The sequence below is a fragment of the Rhopalosiphum maidis genome, chromosome 2 (genome assembly GCF_003676215.2).
Source record: "Rhopalosiphum maidis isolate BTI-1 chromosome 2, ASM367621v3, whole genome shotgun sequence".
Classification (NCBI taxonomy): Eukaryota; Metazoa; Arthropoda; class Insecta; order Hemiptera; family Aphididae; genus Rhopalosiphum; species Rhopalosiphum maidis.
The window spans coordinates 10,368,247-10,394,018 of record NC_040878.1 but is presented as its reverse complement, the minus strand read 5'-3'; the positions used below and the strand labels follow the sequence as shown (position 1 = coordinate 10,394,018).

The window sequence follows — 25,772 nt, the reverse complement described above, 5'->3', positions numbered from 1 at the left end:
TAAATTATATAAATATTTAAATAGTAGTGATCACTGACCAATAAGTCCCTAGAAAATATAGAATTGTAGACCCGAGGCCATGACCCTCATTAATCTTGGCCTAATTGTATGCATACCAACATATCGTGTTTATAATAACAACTACTAACTTGACACCTATTTTGGTTGGAGTTTATTATTTTTATAAAACGTACATTTTTGTTACATTACTATATTATGTAGATATTCGATAATTTCGATGTAAAAGAAACCTAAATTCTTTCTTGTTCCTCGTGAATAAAAATAAGATTTAAATACTTTTATTTCAATGTATTATAAGTTAATACTATTTTTATATATTTTGTATTACATGCAATTTATTATTTTATTTATATTACACATTTTAAATGAAAAAACCATTTAAACTATTACATTATGTTTAATGTACAGCATTTATACTAAAACGCTTTTTTCTTCGACATGAATGCATTTAATAAACGAAAATACAGATGTTTGAAACAAAGATGATTCATTTAGATTGCTCTACTTATTTGGTAGCTTCCGATTATTTTATTTTGGATGTATTATAAAACCGGTTCAACTGTAAGAATATTCGGAGTTCAATGTGAACAGAATGTTTGATGGCTGTAATAACAATATTATGCTTCTTTATTATTTTTTACATCCATACGCATCGAAGCATAATAATTATAATGTAATTTTACTGTCGCCAACAAACTCGTATTACAAGTTTCGGTAGAGAATAATTGAAACGAAATATTTGGATTTCGTGTATGTATGTGTAACACTGAGAGATTCACAAGAATCACAAGCCATAATGGACATTCCACGAGATAATATTCAAGCAAGTATCGTAGGTAAGATACAATAAAAATAGTTTTAAAATAATTGTAATCAGAATTCGACGCTAAAAGATAGCCAATGCATTATAGCCAATAACACATAGTTTAAAAAAAATTCCTGCTGTTTTGGTTTTTGACGACACTGTAGTAAATTCAGCCAACACATAAAAAACAAACTATCTTACATTTAATGGTGATTTTATGTAATACTAAATTTAAATAAATATGAATGAACCATTTATGTTTTTTAGTTGTTACAGTATAACTATACTCGAGGGTAACCGTGAAGACGACGAACAAGTTTATGCAAATAGTCTTATAAGCCAACCAAAGAATTTTTCACTATAGATGGGTGCATCAACCGGAACACTTGAGATTTTGATGTTCATCACCTTGTCCACGACTAAAGATACTATTATCTTTAGTCGTGGTCTTGCTTAAGCCACAACGTTTGTTGCCAGTAGCTGTTGGCATACTCAGTCGGCTACCTTCAGATAATGCTAACAATAAAATGAGGTTCGCCCACGCTATAGTAAACGCGTTTCAAATGGTCCATCACGACAGAATCGTGCGAGTTACGTTTTGTTACTTCTTGTTTATAGTGCTGGTTTTCAATATATGTTCGTAGTAATAATAATAATAATAATAATAATAATAATGAAAAAAATCGGAAAGAAAAAAAAATTGACATTTCCAAAACCTTAAAAGACATATTTTATGATGGGAAAATGTGTAATAATAGTAATAATAATAGTAAGCTGTTGTTGACAATGTAAGGGCAATAACAACAATCGTGCCATTGTCTTGCTTTGTAAAAACTAACCCAGTTATTTGAAGTATCCATGATTGGTATGATTTTTTTTATCCGGCAAGACGTGTAAGCGTACATAATATATGTCTTATTTTATAATTGCTCGTAACTGTACGTCCGTCACGTGAACCGAAGGGGCCGGTAAATCAAATATGAGCCGGAACGATTTTTCTTTTTTTATACGTTATTGTATCTATTCAATAATAGAATAATGAATAGCTTCCACGTTTCAAGTATATTCATTTAGACGCCCCTGGATTTGATCTGAACCTAGGTCATTTGACGAAAAAAAAATAATTTCAAGTATACACCATAATAATACCTATACACCAGCCGTCCAGAAAAGACGTAGATTCTTGATCATATAACGCAAAATAATTCTGTATACAATATGAAACATTTACGCAAACTTCGTTGTCAACACGTTTTAGTATACCTAATCAGTGAGAAATCGAAATTGGAAATAAATGTAGATTGGTAGTTGATTTAATTTTTGACGGTAATGCATCAGTCTTAGTAGTCTTACACACCGTACTCGATACGTGAACAAATGATTTTAAATTATAATTTTGTAAAATATTAGTAAAACTTAGTGTTTGATTGAAACGAATATAATCAAAGTCAAGACCTTCCAAGATGAATATAAAGTCGTACTTCTACAATCTACAAATTACAGCTTTGAGTAGAGCCTACGAATTGACTAAACATTATTCAACTGAAATAACAATATTTTTATAATAAGAAGAGCTTCTAATTTCTTGTATCAATTATTCCTAATCAAGGTCTTGTTCGTGGTGTATAACTGCAGACCGATCAAATGTACTTGAGACAAGAAGTCCATTGCACAGTAGTGAGGTAACGCGTAATCCGGCGAAAATCGCAACACCCTGACATGTGGGCGGTGCTTATGACACGTCTACACGTTCATTATTGGCTTTCAGATCCAAGGCGATCGCCACCTCTATATTATGTGAAAAGTGAACGCCAGCCCGTACTGTCAAGGTGACATATTATGGTAAAAGTTGATCGAAACCAGATCGAATACGATAAATGATACAAAACCAAAACCAAAACAATATAATATACTGCAATACGGTCGGGAATACACACCGCACCATTGAAAATACGTATGTGGGAATGTGGAATGTATAACAGAAAAAAAAGTAGTGGAGTACCATTATTATTATTATTATTATAATGAAACTTTAAGAGCCCGGGGATTATACGCTGTCGGCTGTATCAATATACTTGTCTTGTATTATACTATCCGATCCGAATATCGAGTTGGCTATAAATTCTTTAAAATATATTATCATATAGATCTCGGCTTGTATTATATTATTATTATAACCTATGGCATTATTTACAGTCACAACATAAAATATTATGAGCAAAACGAGAATCGACGTTATCGACAACCGACAAAATAATATTATAACAGCTCATTTTAACTTTAAACAATAACGGACACTGGAAATCAAACAACCTCTAGTTGTAAATTATAACAAACCCAATATTTTTGGTATTTATCAATGGGCTATTATAAATCTATTTTATAAATCACCCCTAGGCTACGATGTAAATAGAAACGGCCCATGTAATATTAACATGTTAGAAATTCGTGCTTTAAATTTATGATAATTTTAATTAGAACATTATAAACCATTGTAAATTGAACAAAACGTATAACCAACAAAATTTAAATTCCTTCACATGACTACTAAATACAATTTTTACACACATTGTTGATATCAATATTACATATTTTTCATGTTAATATATTATGTATGTATCAGAATTACCGTATAAAATAGATGCAAAATCTAAACCAATAAAATTGAAAACTTTTTATAGAAAACAATATTCTTTTAAACATTTGTTATAATTCATGAAACAGAATACCTTTATTATAAACGTTTCTATTTATGTCCAATAAAATATTTTGATATTAAATCAATAAATAAAGTAACTACCAATTTTGGTTTGCTTTTCTATAAATTTTATAGTATGTTATCAGCTCTGTATTTAGTTGATTATATGACATACAATAATAATTTCGTGAAGAATAATATATCGACCATCAACCAGCATCATTAAGTATTAGGCTTAATTGTGATTTATATGATATGTTTTACATTCACATTGCTGCTGCTAAGCGTTATGTATGACTGTGTGTAAACATCGCGACTGTGGAGTTACACGGTTATACTTGTTTACCGTTGTTACACACACGCTTACCACTTACCAGTCACAATGACTGGGCGTGAAAGAAAATTTCAAAAATGTACACGGTTAAATGGTTCAGGTATATTACACATTGCCGGTATCGATCCAAGTCTCATTGAAGTTTCGAGTACAGGCAAATTTATTGTAGCGCATTCTACATGTTTATTAACACTTGTCTTCAATAATTACATAGTTATAACAGGAGAAAAGGTACGTCAGAGCAATTATTAGATCAAACATCTAATAATCTAATAATTAGTAGATAGTAAAATTTTTTTTTATACTTCAAATTGTCATCAAAGATTATTTTAAATTGTAAACGATCAATAAGGTCATTAGAAAAATAAATTATTTCTTACACACATGTTACTTTTTACTATATTACGATAGATCTTAGAAATTATTATAATGTAAACAATGATTTTTATGTACTTGTAGACATGTTTAAGAAATTTAAAATTTAGGTTTAAAATTCAAGTATAATCTATCAAAAAGTATAATACGAAATAGAGCATTATGTTAAAATATTTGTAGATTCTTAGTTTATTTATTTTCATCATTTAAAGTATTAAAAAACATACTTATACATTGGCTTACGCCATGCAGTATATATACTATCAAAATATAATAAATGTGAATATCTATCAGTTTTTACTTTACTTTTAAAACTTACATTACTTAAACACGTTAAGTTATTAGGACAGTGAAATAGCTCTTAAAGTTGTATCCAACATCTGTAATGTACGTTAGTTTGTATAGGTAAACAAGTCATTTTAAAAAGTTTCATTATAAAATAAAAATAATTATTATTATTATCATATATATATATATATATGCATTTACCAATTATCAAAGACATTTCCATATTATTTAAAAATCTAACGTTCGCCGCTCAGAACATTTATCATTATCAGAATATTCATTGTCAGAGACATTAATTTAGCTAACCTCGTGAGTATCTAATTCAATTACTGTATTTAATTTAATTATATTTTTCATCTTAAACATACAAAAAATGAAAAATAAAATCTGTATAATAAATAAATATACAATATATTTTTTTAAATTTTAAATTTATTGAAAAGTATACTGTGTATACTAATATAATAATTGTATTGAAGTAAATAAATACACAAAATAAGATATGTCAGAAATATGTTTGCATTTATTTTTAACACTTATAAATCAAAATTACACCATTATACAAGTTGTTATGTAAATAATTAATTATTATTTTTTTTTTTTATCAGTACAATATGTAATAAAAAAATTGTGCGTACATATTATACATGGTAGAAGAAATTACGGTTAGATAATAAATCAAATATATGAAGAGATGTAAAACGGATGATACATAATTATATATATACGTATATGCATACATATCATTTTACCAATATATTTGACAGATTTTTAGATCATAAATCGACTAATCGTGTGTTTTAATGTAGTATAGCTTCTAGGCAGTTTAAAATACATCTACATGAACCTTCGTTTACAGAATAATCGTTCTTAAAATCGTGACAACCAAAGATATTATTATTTTGGTTTGAATAATCGACACCTGTCTCTTTATTAAGTACATTATAATTCAAAATAAAGTTATAAATTTAACGTTGACAACCTAACTGCTGATAAATACATACTTACTCAGTATGAATGTGTTGATTAAATTGGTAAAACTATCTTTAATCACAATTAATGCATTTGAACTTAACATCCAAAAGGAGTAATTAATTATTAGTAAAGAATATAAAATTACTAAAATGATAATCTTTAATTTTTTTTTTAAATGTCATAACTAGTAAAAGTACGATAAGTAATCATAAAGGATTTTTATAAATATTTGTTAACTTAAATATTATTTTCTTACAGAAAAATATGTATTATATAACAATGTTATAAAAATAATACCGTTCAAGAATCTGGAAAAATTTAAGCGAATATTTTCGTACAAATATGTTATGAATTAAAATTTTTTTTAACGTGGTTTTTAATTTGTATAATATATTATTAAAAATATGAGCAAATACTTTATTTTTTGAAATGCTAAAATTATTTTTATTCTCTTGTTAAAAAATAATTTAATAGTTATCTACTGACCCACTTTCAGTTATTATTACAAGTGATTACATTATAAATAATAGACATTTTTATTGATAAGGAAATTAAGTTAAGAAATAAAGGTATTTATTTAAAGTTTTAAGTAGGTGCATACTTATTAAATATTTTTGATAAAATGATCAGTATAAATTGTTAAGTTCGTTTAATAAAATATTGTATTGGAAAATATATTTCAGTTATTTAGTAAAAGCATAATAGCATGTAAATTACAAATTATGTATTTATTCTTAGTATATAGTTTATTGTGTAAAGAAATTATTATCATTATTTAATTTAAAAATAAATACACATTAAGTGACTTCGCATTTCATAAAATATTTCAAGTTTATGAAGTTAAATATTATTTTTAATATAAAAAACGCCAACCTGTTTTGTTTATTTAATATTATGTTATTTATTATACTTTCAACTCACTGTATCGTATTATTGTGGTGGGTCAGGTTGGTCCATTTTTGGTGGCCACTAAATCCATATACGTGCATGTATAACAAAGTAATGACGTGTATACAAACATACATAATTTGTAATATATATATATATATTGCATGTTTTAGTGTATTAGATATTATTATAATATACAGAGGTATACTATGGGTTTAGACACCGGAGGGAAGTTATTAAAAATGATAAAACCTGTTATTATGGTATCTTTGTCGACCACAAACGTTATCACCTATCTTTTGTGGTCCACAAAGTCCGAAAAACCGGTATCCGCATAACCATTATTCACGCCTGACATTGTAAACCTTGCACGAGTTTCTAGAAAATCATAACTATAATTTTTTCCTCTCTTTTTTTATTACTCTTTAAACAAAGTGCCGAATAAGCACAATATACTATTTCAAAAAAAAAAAAAAATAATTTTTAGGTTTAAATTGAAGATCAAAAAATGGATTCAATATTTTTATAATACACACATAAAGTATTTCATCGTCACGAGACGTTGCCACGTGGTCACTGTTAACGGTTTTAACGTTTAATTATAATGATCATGTAAAATAGATATGTTTTATAATTGGAATAATTGTAATTGGTACCTGCCAAAATATACATAATTTTAATATTTAAGTATCTCTATACAAACGATAACGATTTAAACTATGTATAATGTATATAATATAAATATATAGGTATATATTTTTAATTCATATTTTTAACACAAATAAAATGTAATTATTATATTAAGAACGGTATAAAAATATAAAACTTTAAATTTGTATTCAATTTATTAAATTATAAGTTAATTTGTTTTGCTAATCAAGGTTTATTAACTACGTGAGTATTATAATATTATTTATCTATGCAATATCGTATTGTAAATCTCTCTTCAAGTTTCCACCGAATCTTTCGTATTTATACATAAGCTATTCAAATAAAAATATAATTATGATAATATTTAACTTATTAAAGAAATGTTTAAGCTTTAAAATATAATAATTTAGGTCGAGGATATAATGTAATTAACATATAATCACCTAGATATAATAAACGTTCATTAATTAAAAAGTATTTAATATTATTAAAGTACCTAGTTAATAGTGTTACGTTTTTCTGCATACTATTTATTATATTATCAGAAATATATAAAAAATAAAGATAATTCATTTTCTGTAAAATTATATTACTTGGTATAGTATATTCTTATAATCCAGTAAGCATATTAAATAGTTTATAATGATTGGTAAACATATATTTTTAAAAACCCTTAGGATTTTTATTTTTTATTTTGGTTAATTAATATTATATTTTATATGTTATTATTAAAATGTTATAAATATAATCATAATATAAAATTTGAATCAAATATTAGTATAATTATTAATAGGTAAATCTTCTAAATCTAAAAGATATGATTGTTTTTATTTTTTGATAAATATTTATCAAATGTATAGAACTTAATAAAAGACGTTTTTATTTTAACAATAAAATATCTTAAAAAATATAAATAATAATACTTGTCAAATACACTAATTTGATATAAAAAGTGAGAATCGTTACTGAGAATATCTCTAATAACTTATATCGTATCGCTCATCTAGATACATTCAAAATATATTTATAATTTTTGACATTTTACGCTAAGAATAAGTAAAATATATTAAGCAATAACATAATATACAAAGATCCTACTAATTTTATATAATTTCTCATCTACAGAACTAGAGATAATGTGTTATATTAAAAACAATAATTAAATATACGCGTATTTAATATGCGTTTTGTATCCAAAAGGTTAATCTTAATTTAATTAATTAATAATAAAAAAAAACTAATAAATAGATATCAACCAGCGAGCGGAGCGCGTCTATAATTTATCATTACGAAGAACTAATAAACATTATGGCTTTTATTACACGTTTTAATAATGTATGTAAACAACTATGGATAAATTAGTTAGGCTAAATGGACCATCAGATTTATTATTTAATAAACGTTCAATTTGTAATATTATAAACATACCTTGTAGCTTAGGAGCTATCTGTAGTTATCAGTTTTATGGGCTTGTGGCAATTAAAATATTATTATTATATAATGTTTTTTTCTTATAAATATTATGTTGATAAAATATTTATAAAGTATTTGACGTTTATAAATTTAAAAATATTTATTGATTTTTGTGAAATATTTTTAAAAATCTTTAATTTGGAAATCATAGATATTTTATGCGTAGTAAAATTTATATCAGTTTTTAACTTCCTATTTCTTTTGATAAACATCTTAACAACTACTTTTGTGACTTGATACTTAACAGTTAGTAATTAAATATAAACACTTACAAAGTGCATTATAAACTCTAGTCTAATATATTTAAATTCAGTTAATAAATAATATAAATTATTATAAATATTTTTAAAAAAACAAAAATACTTTGTTGAAAACAGAGTATACGCATGTTAAAATTCTTAATCTTTCTTATATTTTAAATTTAATATTTTACACATTTATTTTATTGTACTCGTATTTACAATTTAAAATGTATAATTTTATATTAATATCAATGCATTAAATATATTTAAAAATTAATTGATATTCATAATTAATATAAAATAAATATTTGTAATCTTATAGTGTAATAATTAAAAATATATCAATGGAGTTTATCAAAGACTCCAATAAGGTCATTAAAATATGGTTTATTAGACTGATGGTTTTTATATAATTGAACAATATGTTTTGGGGAACAAAAGTTATTATAATATATTATCATTGTTGAGTTTATAAGGTACTAATGTCTGAATGTGTGATACCTATTATTATTATTGTATTATATTGAACATAAAAATATGTAATATGAACTATACTATATTGTGTAGTCAACAATTTAAAAAAAAACAAGGAAGTATAAATACCAAGTATTTATTAAATAAAATATAAGTTTGGTAAATATCACTATAACAATAACCTATATTAATATTTATAATATAATTTATAAAAACTTAAGTGTTTAAAAATAGTAATAATACTGTTACTGTGTAGGTATGTTGTTTTATAATTATGTATCTTGAAATTAATGCACTTCATTGACTAACAGAAATTATGTTATTCGAAAGTATATAGACGTATATTGTGTAAAAAAAAAAAACATTGTGTTTAATTTATTTCTGACATAATTAAGAGGACGGCTGACGGTCCTAGGGTGCCAATGGATGAAATACACGAGTGTTTCACCTTCAACGACATTATGTTATGCATACATACGTCTGGCTTGGTTTAACCGATAAATCATTTCTGTCGACGGCACGGCGCGACCACCGTCGCCGCCGGTAGCCCTCTTAGTTCAAACGAAATGCCGTTATGTTTAAACACGAGTAAGAACTGACAACTGCCCGGTTTCATCACTTATATAATTATATAGATGTTTATGAAAACAAAACTTAATAAATAAATAATAATAATAATTAACATATTTTTAGACAATAATACTATTATTTAATTATTTTCGATTGTCAAGTATATGTATGGATTATACCATACTTTTTATACACCATATGATGCTCGACAAAAAGAAACACACATTATTATTATATGTTATAATATACACCGTGATAATCTAGGCGAGAATCAAGGGTGTCCAAGAACACAACATTTTACCCGACTCGACATGAACTTCGTGTAGCGACCGAGTCGTGATCGTGTGTTTTTCGACTCATTACTTACTATTATATAGTGGGGCATAACCGATATATTATTTATTGCCATGTACAACGCTGCACGAAACGGTCATCGGGCTCGTCACATTGTTGCGATCAAGGACCTCTTGTAGAAAAAAAAAATTAAAAGAAAGATTGCTTTTCTTACACGCGTGATCATATAAACGAATTATAATAACATCACGAATGCGTTAAATCAAAAATATCCGTAACAAGGGGTTAGAAGGTGCGAATGGCGTCATTTAGGGGCGTGTTTGAAATAACGTATGACCCCCACCACGAAACAGTTAATTGGGCAATATGTCTTAGGCTAGTTAATTTATCTCGTTATTAAAGTTACCTACACGTGTAAAACTAATCGTTTGATGAAAACAAATCGTATTTTATAGGTATGCAGTGATCGATGCTATATTATAATTTATAATATCCGAATGATGCTATATAGTGAATAGTGATCTTTATCGTACTACAAGTGCGTTACATCACCATTAATAATTTAAATGTCTGTATAGGCATTTCAGCGGGTGCTTAAGCAAACAAAATTTTGAAAGAATTATTGTGTTTAAAACTATTCGTGCAGTTTGATCATAGTTAAAAATATATTTGGTGAAAACTGTGTATATAATTATTACGTCAAGGATAGTACAATGATTATGAACAAATAACAAATAACACATATTATGTATACCATTATTTACCTAATATTATGTTATACGATATGCACCTATCATATTTTAAGCCTTACTTCAGCGATGAATATTCTTAATTTAACCTTAATAAGCTCTGGTATATCGCACAATAAAAAATATATTAAATTATATATTTAATGAAATAAATTTTAATAATTACAAACAAATAAAATATAAATTATATTCTTAATACTAATAAAAGGAGATATCTACTTGTGAATACCTAATAATATTATCAACGTTAAGTATTGTGTACAATTAAATATGTATCATAGTAGAGTGTGGATAACGATTCACTCTAGTAGACATACGATTAGATTCATATTTTTATTAATTTATCATTAACATCATATAGTAGTAAAATGGAATAAAAAAAATTATATAACATTTATGAATTTATGACAATGTTATAAAATATTAATTAAAAGATACTTATATTGTGACTTTTAATTGAAACTGTCAAAGGATTATAAAATACGTTATTCACACGTCTACTAATACGTTTCTAAATTATTTTAAACGTTTGAGTATTTTTCTTAACGATTCTTATTAGTTTAGTATATTGATGATATTAACTTAATGATTTAATCACACTTTTCAATAATTTTAATTGTTAATTATAGAATATTTTTACGGGTCAAGAAGTGAAGATTGTATTTTTTAAGACAAGATTTTTTCAATTTTTGATCAAACATCTGTGTATTTTATTTGAGGAATATATAATTGTTATTGATATACCAGTAAGACGTGATAAAGATGATAAGGTGTGTCCAGAAAAATATTATATTATTATCGTTGTATAATATCACTCATACGCCTGGGCTTAATGAACTGAATCATGAATAATAAAAAAAAAATAGGAAGAAGTACATATCTGAGGGAAAATCAGTGACATTGATTTAACATCATTAAAACCACGGATAACATTATGTCAGGAGGTCGGTAATAAGAACATAACGGGGCCCTCGAGATAAACGGCGATGTGAAATGGAAATGCTTTTGTTTTATATTATTTTTTCATACACATATCCGGAATTGCTGCGGCGAGCGATTTTAATTCATCGAGAGCGGTGGTCCATTTGCAAACAATGGGAGACGTGGAATTTCACTAGGTAATTAGATCTAGTGCCGAGTATTCTGTCTGGGAATGACAGGTTTAGTAGATTTATGAACTCTCCAACTAACGCAGTTATTTGCCTCTTGAGATTTGAATATCCAAAAGTATCAATTTATCAAGATACAATAAATTGTTTTAAACAATAAAAATGTAATAGAAATATTTTTAAACTGGTGTAACTACACGTTTACAATTAATATTATTATAGTTAATCTTACATACAGATTAAATAATCGCAATAACAATTGTTGTTATTTATTTCTATAATAAAGCATTTAACGTATTCAATTATATAGATACATTTTTTATTAAATATTTTGATTATGGAATCATGTTAAGTTTTAATTCTTATAAAGTTTATGACATTCACATATTACACATATGCTCAGCTCGCTCTAATTATCGAATTCATCGTTGAAAATAATGTATACCCAAAGTTGGACATTCGTATTTGCATAACGAGAAAGAGTACACGCAACATGCGTAGTATAGTTTAGTAAATACGTATACTCTATACATATATATATATATATACGTTATACATAATACACTTAGACCCGTTTATAACCATTATTGCACTATAATAACACAGTTTCTGCCGACGAATAATATTGCTGGATCGGCAAAAGTGTCTAGTGAGATGACGTTAATTATTACACTTGTTCAACTAAAAGGTAATATTTTGATGCAGACCAGGTGATACACTTACACAACTTTCTTTATTTTTTATAATATTCAAAATAACTTTCTACATAATACGAAAATTAAACTAACGTAAAAATTGATTTTCACGAACTTATCTACTCCAGTGTTAATAACTTTGACTTTAATTATTTCATTTATATTATTGTTACAAATATTGAGCATACATTACACAAAATAAAGTTTAAAAATTCTAAAATGTTAAATAGATACTACATTTTTTTAAGGTAAACTTAATTTAAAAATATTATAATAGTATGGATATTTTTCAATCATATTTCTTTTCTTTATGGTATTATATGAGTTACTATATATAGTAAAAAGTTAATTCATTATTAAAGTATACTATAGTTTCTTTAATTTTTTTAATTTGTAATTCACTTAAAATTGAATAATATATCTATTTATTCAATAATTCAAAATAAACATTTGGTCCCATGAGAAAACTTATATGATTCAAAGAAAACTAATGTGGTTCCTTTGTTAATTCTAAATGTTCAACGGTGAGAGACATTCTGAAATTCGATTTTTTTCAGGCAGAATAGAATCGCTATAATTTAAATTTCATTATTGTATATAAATTCAAATAAATTGATATTGAATTGAATTAGAAAAATAGTTCGATTGATCTACTCGTAATCAAACGGTTAACGATGCCGATAAGATATTATCGTAGTTTATCAGAATGTAGCAATAATTTTTTTAATTAAATTAGATATTTCTACTTTTATCGTATCATTTATCATTTATCACTTATCACTACTTTAAACCTCTGCAATAGACAAACAGTTGTTGAAATTTAGTATATCATGGTCAGTCTGAAAATGTATTCAGTAAAGTACAAAATATATTAGTTGCTCGTTGAAAAATGCTATGAACCAGATTATGGCCAGTAATTCATAAAAAAAAAAAACAATAATAACATTTTTAATGAAATATAATATATAATACTTTTATAGATATCAAAATTGATTTGTGATAAATTAAATAATAATAAATAATAAGTATGTATTTAACAGAATTTTTCAACTCTCTTTAATTTGAATTATTTATTTTTTCCACTCGATAAATCTAAAACCTCTATAAATCGAATTTTTAGCTCGGTCCTTTGAATTTCGAATTGTCAAGTCTACTATATATTACAAGTATGTAAAAAATAAATTGTGTGTATTTCCTTTTTATTAATATTTTACAGCTATCGGAATTGTTTAAACAGATTTTTAGGTACTCAAACAATATTATATACGTAAGTACCCATTATTATAGGTGTTTAAAATATAACATGTGCTTTAAAAAGGTTACTATAATTTATTCAAAATATAACCGTTCGATAGTTAATAATATGAAAACACACCAAAACTCTACTACCTAATCATTGTAAAATACCCTGAAGTCACAGGGACACGAATGGTAATATCAAGTTCGTGTTAAGTACAGCTACTGTCCAATTACGAGCGTTTCGAAAGTTTTATACGCGATACGAATAGTAAATCAACCTGGATTCACCTTTTTCAGAGATATACGCTACTGGTTTCAACGATATAGCGAATGCGAAAAAAGGGTGTCGTAGACAATATCATTATCGTAGTTAATAATATTATAAACTTGAACGTAATCTTAAATAACATTTCGTAATCCATATAAATTTATAACCATTGTCAAACACCATTTATTTATCTATAAAGTATTATAGTAAGGCGTGCTTAGTGTCCATGCAATATATTATCATTATGGATATAGTCATTTATTTATATATATTTATTATTTATAATAAATAGCAAAATTAAGCGATTATTATTGTAGTGAATGGAGACATACGATTGTAAACTATATTGAAATGTATATTTGTATAAGTCTATTTTAAATCACATAACATTATTACATTTGATTTATAATTATTAAATAAAATATAAAGTAAATGAATAATAACTATATAAAAAAATGACTCATGGATCTTTCGTTGCTATTTTAATAATTCATGAAAAATGTATTTATTATATGATGTTGTGTAAATTTATTATCAGATCAAATAATTTGTTACCATAGGAATGTTATATGTTACAGGTATATAGAATAGAAAAATAAAAAATAATAATCTTAAAGAAGGTTTTTTTCTAATAATATATTTTTATCTTTAAGCTATCTATAACTATATAAAAACTGCAATTTATAACCATAACGATGTTCAAATGTATAGTACAAAATATTCTATTGTTTTTAAATATATCTACGTCCTACATATTAAATAAAATATGATGCTTCTAAATTATACAAAACTTCAGTTTTTATAGACATAATCTATATTGTAACCATGTCCTATATATCTATAAGAATGTATCAATATTTATTATTACATAACTGTTTTTATTACTACACAATTAACACAAAAATTATATAAATTTTTTCCATTTAAACTATCGTAAAGAACTGAAAGTAATATAATATTAAAACGATCGTTTCAAAAGTATTATTCAGAAATTCCAAATTATCATAAAAGACTAATATCATTAATTATTTATAAATATTTATTTTATAATCAATAGCAATACCAATATCGCTGAGTAGTTCAATTTTCAAAATACCTACTAGTTTAAATTTAAAAAACATAACACAGTGATCACGCCGTACTTTTCTAAAAATAATTAATTTTATTTCTCGAATCATCATTATTACCATACATAATCTAGTCGGTTCGACGGAAATGTGAGCAATGTGCATACAGTACTTTTCTACTAAAACACGTTTTCCAAGGCACGTAATGCTTGTAAAAAATATGTACTTATTGGTGGTTGAAAGATGAATTGGCGCGAAGAAGACGCGGTTATTAGCGAACACAAGTCACCTTTGACCCACCGACATTTTGTCGGCAACAGACAAATGACTTACTCTCCACTTTCTAACTGCATGCATACGAATGGGCGCGGGTGACCATCGTATACGCATCGCTAGTTAACATGCACTATAGGTACATTCACACTCACATTGTGACCGTGTGTCATCATAATAGGTATTATAATACGTTACACGATTTGTTAATTGTTAACACGAAAACAATAGCTCGGTCGAAAAGCTATGTGATACGAATACCCCCTCCATCACTCGCACAGACATACAGATACGATGCATGTCGATCCATATTCGTCTGATGATCTGCTCCGCCGCCGGCACTAGCAAATTTATCGACCAGTGCATATTATCTTTATAATATTCACAAATATTATTTGTTGGATATTTTATCAACGCTAAATGTTATAATTGCCATTAGAGCTGTATTATAATTCAATTGAAGTTCTAACTTGAAACTTCTAACTTTTCCACGCGTGTATAATGTATATACATATTTCGATTTACGCTAATGTGTTTAAATGACATAATAAAATGCAAAAGGCTGTTTATAACACTGTTTATAATATTTTTAGTTATAGGTATACTAAGTATTATAGTATTAAAATATATAAAAATAAATAGCAATATTTTATTCTCATTTATAAAAGTACGTATGGTGTAGTGAAAACACGATTATTTGGGCGTTGTAAAATAATTAAATAAATTCAGCATACAATTTTAATGCACTTAAAAACCTATAAATAATAATATAATATTACCTCAAATAAGTTCAAACATGCAATCTACTTATGGGCGACAAGAAAAGGTGTAAAAAAATAAAAAATACTAGACAACAGATGATTTCATACATTAAAAAGGCAATGATAGTATAGGATCTCTTAACATAAAATATTTGTTGCAAATAATGATTTCAATATAGATAACAAATAAAATAGTTAAATATACTAACTAATACTATTATAATATGATATATGTTTAAATTAATATACGAATGATTTGATGAAAAGTGGCAATTAATAGATAAATAATAAAGTTATATTTTTATATAATTAATCAAACAGAAGTAAAATAGATAAGTATATAAGCTCATCAAATATTATTAATATCTACACTAAAAACTTAATAAAAAAATCTTTAATTTCTCTTTTTTTTATGTCACAAAAAAAAATTGCTGATTATTCGGACTATACAAAAAATATTTAAAAAATATGTACCAGTAAATCCGTCGCTCATTATTGCAGTTTATGTGCTAGATTATTCACGGAAATACCATATTTTATCAACACACAATGTATACGTCAAATAGTCTTGATTTTATATTTTATTGTTACATATCATAATACGACTGAAAGTCGATTGCGTTTTGGGTTGGAGAAAACTATCAATACGCCTGCGACTTTGTTTTACGGCTAAGCAGCGGAGGAGGCATAAGCAATAAATATAATAATAATAGTTCTAGGTTTGCTTGCAATTGTATACATAAACGTCGGAACTAGCCATGACAAGTTAATATATGTTTAATTGTTCGTTCACGTATATCATTGTTATTTGTAAGTTATTATTTTTTTCCCATCTCGAACGATGCCATCTATGTATTTTCTACACAACATAAGTTGTTTGACGTGTCTATAATGCGTGTCATGTTTCGTTTCTATCCCTCTCACACACACATATATACTGCTACCACTACTATCATCATCATTCACCCTCCCGACAAGTTTTCTCAAATCATATAATAAAACTGTCATCAACATCGACCGCGAGCTTTAATGGTTTCACGTTTTCATGAACGTTATTTTTTCGATGAGTGCGATTCACCTTATATGTAAATGAAACTGTCTGACAACTTTTATTTATTACATTATTTTCATATCCATCCACCCCCTACTAGCCCGACTTATTAAACGAAACACGTGCAGCATCTATGTCGAATGTTATAACACCTATAGTATTAACGCAATCGCGTCTTGATAATCACTAGGTATAGGTGTCCAACACATCGCCGCCGGGCCGAGGAATGTTTTGGCTCGTGACACGGTTTCAAACAGCTATATAGTAGACTACGCAGTCAAATAAAACGCAGTTTATTTTTTCTTAAATATATTATTTAAATTTAACAACACAAAACCAGTAAGACTCTTGTGAATTTTAATAAATTATTAAAAAATTCGATAGTCAGTCATATTTGTTTCTACTATAGATATATTGTATATTTTAAGTACAGCAATGTTTACGTACTCATATAAAAAATTAAAATATATACAGCTAACAAAAATTTATTTAATTAATTAAGAATTTAAGATTTCAAATTTATAGGGATTTATAATACCATGTTATTAACTTAATTTTTCTAATGTCATATTATAAAGTAAACTAAAAAATTAGATTAATGACGTTTAGCTTACTATTTAAATAAAAAAATAATAATTACTTTCTATAATATGTTTCATTAACTTATAAGTACAAAATATTTAGTATTACGCATTATAATTTAAAATTTAATTATACTCAGACACATGCGGTATATCATCTAAATATTTGCAAAGTACCAGTTACCCTAGTTTTCATCCTTCGGTAATAATATTTACTGAATTTCATGATGGTAACCTAAACAATACTAATAAGTAAACTATGCAATAATAATTCAAAATTACGAAATTAATAATAACCTCGATTATGGATTGAACTGTGTCTAAAACATTCACGCTATCCATAGAAAAATATCGTCATTCGTCTTAAATATTTAATTGAGAGATATCGCTATTACGAGTTTACAGGGTTATTGAAATGAATCATTTGATGCTTTTCACTTCGCTCCCTAGGTCACTTGATCTAACAACACATGCCTGCTTATTTTGGGTATTTCCGATATGTGTAGTTACCTCTAATATCATCAATTACAGAGGAGCTAAAAATTAACGTATTCAATTACAAGGGATAGCATGAAATAAATTTAAGTTCCAAATAAATGTTCGCGTGACCAATAAAGTCACGTAGAATATTTATAGATATCATCAAGTAGTATGACATTAAACTACGAAAGAATTTCGATTATTCTAAAGTTTGAGAGAAAAAATATTTTTTAGTTATTAAGACTACACATTTATCGTTGAAGGGATAAAAATAAACTAGTATTATTACGTAGTACTTAAAATGTTTAGGATACTTAACAGGATTTAAAATTTTTTTTTAGATCTATGACGAATTTTATCTAATATAAATTTGAGTTATCAAGTATTAAGAGTTATATTCCTTTAGTATGAATTTAAAAAAATAAAATAGACTTACCTTATTGAGTATTCCACGTTTAAAGTTTTCTCTGCTGTACTTTCCGTTTACACTCTCCAACTCCAAATGTTGAGCACACTTTCTTAACATTGACGCCCTCTCTCGTTCTTTAATGCTCTCCATTTCCATAGCAGACATATTTGGTGGTTTCCGCGTTAGTTCCACGTCTACCAGATCATCTACCGAAGTCCGCTGTTCGTTAATGGTTCGACCACTTGGACAACATGGTTCTGTGTCATCGTTGCGCGAATACTTGTCCCCATGCGGGTCTATATCCCACGCGACGGACATGTCTTTAAGCCGACCCAATGACTTACGCCTGGTAGCCGTGTCGTCGTCACCACGTACAGAGTTTTGCTGTTCCATGACTCTGTTATAGTTGTCAGTACCTATGCATGTCTGAAACGTAAATTTAAACAATATTTATATCAGCATATAATTAAATTAGTAAAACATGTTTATTGGAATGAAGTTCATTTATAATGTTACGTAACACTTTTTTTTGAGTTTTAGGTAATACATTTGAGTTGCGATAACTCAAAAAAACTTGACAACTCGAATCTTTTTTTATTCCCCTAGAAATACAAATTAATATAAATTCGAATTAGATATCTTGAAGTGAATTTATATCTCCCTTCAACTTCGAGTTATCACGACTAAACTGTAGTAAAAATTATATAGATTTATTTTTTTTAAACTTATTATTCATCAAAATAAATTATTTAGGCTATATTATATATACTTAAATAGAATACAAAAAAAATCAGTTAAATAAATTATAGTTTTTATTAACTAATTAATCTAAGGTTATTATGATTTAAACTTGTTAAAAGTTACACGTATTTTTTTATTTAGCGTTCATAAAAATTGTATAAGGCTGTTTTATACTCATATACTCTTTATAATAAATATCTATATACATTAAACATACTATATACAAACACTTAAAATAAATTATATTTTTTAAATATTTTATCACATTTATTTGTAAATTACATTGAAATCGTTTTATTTTGAGATGAAGTATGTTTATTACATTCATTTATCATCAATTATGATTTAGCACCAACGTTTTCAGAACCAAACAGTATGTTACTGGGTGCGTATATCAATTCTTAATACCCGATGACCGGTTAGGATTTCGTGAGTAGCCCGCCCAATCGATTTTTTTTCTATTTACATTGTTCAAACAAACATACACATCATTTCGCTGTCAGATTGATCTTTTATACGGTTTCCAAAACGGCACAGCAGTCGGTCGGTCAGTCAGTATTATTATTATTTATAATGTTGATTGATCGACGATTAAAACGGTGTACTTTATCGATACCGTCGTCGTAATAAAATCAGTTCGGTTAGTTTGCACTAGCATACGTGTTTTTTTCAGGTCAAAAACGATGTCGTGTCTTAAGCGGCCGACCATAAGTCTCAAAAAAGATAAACGTTTGTATTGTAGTCACACGAGTCACGAATCACTGGCACTTACATTTAGAGTAAATAATGACGCTAAAAATAAATGCTTGTGCTGAGATTGACGTATGACATAAATTTTATATCTTCAGACTCAAAAGAAATTTAAAATCTAATATTATAATATCAAACGTTTCAAGACAAGTTTTAAAGCTATAATTTTTTTCTATTCATTTCAAAATTGAGATGAAAAATAATAAGTACTTCAGAATAATTAAATTTATAAATTAAACCAAAATTAAAAATAAATATATTTAATAGCTATATTATACATTCCATAATCTTTTTCAATTTCAAGTTTCTTATAAAAATGATTTTTAAGTAGATGGTTTTGTCAACTATTAACAATAAATTAGTTATATACCTATTACCTGCCTATTTTTTTAATTTATAAAAAATGTATTTACTTAAAACTGATTTAAATTATAAATATTAAATAATGATTCAAAAATAGGTTAAAAATTAAGATAAATCTAACATTCCGTTAGTAATTTCACTTGTAAATGTTTAATGATAAATTATTATCATCGACCTTTAGCTATTTTATAAAACATCATAACATTATCTTCATGTCCTACAAAAAAATTATCTAAATATATTTTGTGATAGGCTCCTATTTTTTAATCAAAAATAACCCTCACTTTATATAAATACAAAAATTTATTTTATAAGTGAAGTTGATTTTTTTTTAAATACACTTAAACAACAAACAGTAATAAGTTTACAGTAGATTTTATAGAGATTGTAATATTTAAAATCAGTGACGTAGAACAGTTTTAAAACGTTTTCCTTGTAAAACAAAATTTGTATATTTTATAATATAAGAAAACAGCATCTGACAACTAACGATACTAGTTCGTTTACATATACTGGTAGCTATTACCAATATTACAATTTCACTTATGCATATTAAATTTAACTCCTACAAATAAATTAAATTTATAAATATTTCTATATTATTCTATGTATACATAAATGCATGGACACATATTATAACTAAATAATAATAATAATAATAATAAAATACAATTTTCACATAATACTATGAATTATTCGGTTACTCGGTGCCAATAATAATACAAACGCTATGTATATATATATATATATTATATCGATTTAAAAAAATTGAATAACAATCAATATTTAAAATAAAAATAAATTACTTTTGTTTTCAGAGCATATTACAGTTAGCAGAATTTAATTATTTGGTTGAGATTTACTAAAATATATTATTATGTATGATCAGTATTACACATAGTTTTTATACTCACAATATTAGTAAAGACAATTTTTTATTAAAAATATAAATTTTAAAATAAGTATTACTTTTTTTCATGCACCTAAACATATTATGTATACGTATGTAATATAAATTTATTATTATAGTATACATAATTATACATATATTTAATTATATAATTATATTATACTTTGGGATTTTTAGTAAATAGAAATCAAATTCAAAAAGAGTAATATGTACAGTTATTATGCATACTATACGATTGTGTAATCAATTTTAAAAGTAAAAATATATTTGGTAGTTACTAGTACCCATACTTTATTTTAGATTTTTCTACTAACTCATGGTTGCATCGCGTCGCATGGTAACGCCATATAATTTACATATATATACCTACAGTTCCATGCTATAAAATAACTGCTTATATTTTTCATATTTTTCATTTTTTATAACCAAGCTGTTTTTATGATTTTATTTCACACAAAACCAATTGATAAACCAGTTGAATATACAATTTGTTTGTGCGGTTCGCTATGTGGACAAATTAGCCCTATTTGTTCTTTCAGAGAGTCGCATTCGTATATGAATCATTAATAAGCTGTACAATTATAATCATAATATTACATATTTATATGAAAAAAATAAACATGAAACAGACAGGTACGTAAATATTATGTATCCAGACATGTTGGCTATGTTTACACATGACCACGTTATTTTGTCGTGACCGACTAAATAAGCAATTTAAAAAAAACCACAAGTCCGACTGCTGATGCCGTTGTAACCCGCCGACGCTAGACCGATCAAGTTCGATTATAATAATATATCTTTATAAATCAAAAAATCAATAAAATTACACATTATAAGTATATTTATTATAATTAACTATCGAAATTTTGTGCTTGTTAATGATATTCTGATATTCATAATTAGACATTTGACATTGTGTCAAAATAATACACATTTTAAATTGAATATATTACCTTAGGTCAGCACTCTGCTACAGTATCAGAACTGATAGAGCTGCAGAAGTATTTTTTTGTTTCATATAATATTGTGTGATATATATTTTTTTTACAGTCTTTCATCGAACAGATTTTATAATCAATCATATCATTATTTCTCTAACTGTATAAAAATAATAATAATGAATAACAGAAAAAATAGATAGAAAGATATATCGTTAGTTATTAATTTTCGCGCAAATAGCCGGAGGTATAATTTATGCCAAGTAAAACAGAAATCGTACAAATCGAAAACTGGATCTACATACGGTTATTATTTTACGTTATGAGTAATATTTCTCAATAGTTATGTATATATTTGTCAAAGATTATTGATTGAGATGTTATGGATATCTTTATATTTTCCAAACGATATTTTACTGTCAAACAATAGAAATAACAAGTATGATTATTGGTACCTATTGGCTATATTACTATAGAGAATGCGGTGTATGATTTTTAAAAATGGTTTCTTTTTACATAACGTCATCACGTTTCAAAAGACGTCTGACCGAATATTCAAACAACTCGAGGGCAGTAAAATTGTACCATATAGATAAGTACATTATAATTCTGTGCTATTGGGCCTAGTCCGTTATTAATCAACAATAAACAATATCACATACAATTATGTTAACAAAAGTATTTTTCGTATTTCATTATTTAATAGGTGAAATTATGAAATTATATAGTAATTAGTAATTATATAGTTATTAGTAATTTAAAACAATTAAATATTGTTTTTAAGTTTTAATCAATAATTTCATAGATTTAAGTATAGAAAATATGCAACAATATATGTATATACTCGTATAATATATTAAATGCTGCGTACATAATTATATTATACACATGGCTATACTATGCACATATTTTTAAATTACTTGCAATTTTTGTAATAATAAAATAAAGTTCGAAATAATTGTATATAAATCTAATTGAAAAATATAAAATATAACAGTTAATGTTTAAGAAAATATAAGTTTTTAAACCAAAATAGTTACACCTAAATAGTAGTACCCAGTGATAAATATAGTTATTGAGATATCTTATAATGCACATAATTATATTACCGATTTTAGTATTTATTGCTGCAGTGTTATATATTATAATATCAAACTTATATTTTCTCAAATTAATCAATAATAAAATAGCAATACGTAATTTCAGTTATATAGTGCTATAATAAACAAAGAATATATTGAAGATACATTGTTTTTTTTGTGAAATGGTGTCCACAAACCAAATAAAACACTAAAAATCTCAACTTAATTTTATTATTTTTTTTAAACTACTATTATTATTATGATATTAAAAATAAATAAATTAACATAATGATTTAAGGATAATTATATTATTCATTTAATCAATATAGCTTAAAACAATAATATATACAAATAACTTTGTGAGTGATATTGTAAATATATAAAGAAATCAAGATTAAATTAATTTATCAATTAAAAACTTGTCATTATTTTTAATATTTATAATTTAATAATTAACAATTTATGATCACCTTATTTAGAATAGTTTTTTAATATCTTATAACGGTTATTAATACTATAAGGATATATAAATATACTCTATTATAATATATATTTATTTATTTTAATATACTCCTAGTTTAATTATTTTATAATTTTGATAATTTTTCAGTAAAAAAATAAATAAATCCATTTATTTCGATTTTTATATCAGGCGAAATTAATTTAACTTACCTAAATATTTTATTTTCATTCAATATAATAATATCGTTAGAAAAACTCGTAACAAACAACAGCACAGAAAAATACCGAAATAAATTCGCACCAAGACAATTAAAATCAAAAAAACGTAACTGTTAATTTCCCGAAACTGAAAGTAAACCGATAAACTAGACGAACTCGTGTTATTTTGCGTGTCGGGTGACCGGAGCCGACAATTGGTAACTGGAGGTTTAAAACTCGTCTTCTAGATACCCAGCATCCCGCAACAAGGCGGTATCCGTTCCTCTCTCTGCCCCTTCCCTTGTTTGTATTATCTTATACTTACCTAACACTGCCCATTTGAATACGATACACATGGTGACTATCTAATGTGTAACAGCGATACATTTAACTAATAAAATACCAATGCACAAGGATTTTAGTGGAAATTATGACAACTCAAGGTAATTTTACTTACAAGAACTGACCAATCAGGCCTTTGATAACGCCCGTTTCGTTAATATTTTCCTATATAATGATCTACAAGCCGCAACTAATGATATAACTAGACATTATAGAATAATATTATGTTTGTTAACTGCTCTCAAATCAATACATATAAGTATGAACGATTTATATGAATAACAATATTTTGAATAAGAATATATTGTATAAAAAAGAAAAAAATTTTGAGTAATAATTTATTAAAAATGCTATTTTCATATGTATACATAACAATTAATATTTTAAATTGATGTTTTATATATTTATCATTTTTATAATCAGATAAATTTATAAATTAGCTTATTAATACACAATAAGTATTGATCATAAAAATATGAATATATTTTAAAAGCACCAAACTATTTTTAACAAGTAGTTCGACGACGTATTTTTATGTTTATTCAAGTCAACAAACCCTTAAATTTGTTTATACAAGACGTATAATATTATAATTATTTACTATAGTATAAATTACATATTTTGGCTATTTTAATTATTGTGAGTAGAATTAATAGTAATTATATAGGACCACAAAAACGTATCAATTAATTTAAAAATAGTTACTATACACATTAATTGACACTTGGTGACAACAAGTTAGAAGGTTTTTGAGATTCCGGTTGAACGATGATAGTGGTGGCCAGTTCCACAAACGGACAAAACCACATGTTAATACGATCCGTAGGTTCATAAAGTATACCACGGGAAACGAGAAGCCATCGATGTTTGATACACATACTATATACGTGTGTGGTTTTATTTTTTTATATCCACCGGAAAAAAAACCTAACATGTATTACCTATAATGTCGTTGAGTAGCGAAAATCGAAGTCATAGCGTATGTATTATGAATCACATTTAGATTAATCAAGAAAACTATTACGATAAAACAACAAAAATAATTAAATACACTGCACAAAAAATGGTAATACAATTTAGTTTGTTTGTAAATTTATCTAATCTTTGGTATTTGTGGTTTTAATAGTAATGTAAACAATTGTTTTAGATCAATAAAAGTATAATATTATGTTGTACAATATTGTTATGTACCTAATGTATAAGTATATAATTA

General features: G+C 25.9%; 1 protein-coding gene across 1 annotated transcript in view; it reads right to left on the bottom strand.

Annotated features, from left to right (window-relative positions):
* The window catches only part of LOC113553743 (NADPH oxidase 5), a 71,601-nt gene extending 47,176 nt beyond the window's left edge, over positions 1 to 24,425 (bottom strand). The window contains exons 1-2 of the mRNA XM_026957245.1: positions 24,230 to 24,425; positions 18,798 to 19,196 (exon numbers count right to left, since the gene is read on the bottom strand). Of these exons, the coding sequence (XP_026813046.1) occupies positions 18,798 to 19,163 (366 nt within the window). The 5' untranslated portion in view covers positions 19,164 to 19,196; positions 24,230 to 24,425. The remainder of the gene's footprint in view (positions 1 to 18,797; positions 19,197 to 24,229) is intronic.
* Between the last annotated feature and the right edge of the window lie 1,347 nt (positions 24,426 to 25,772).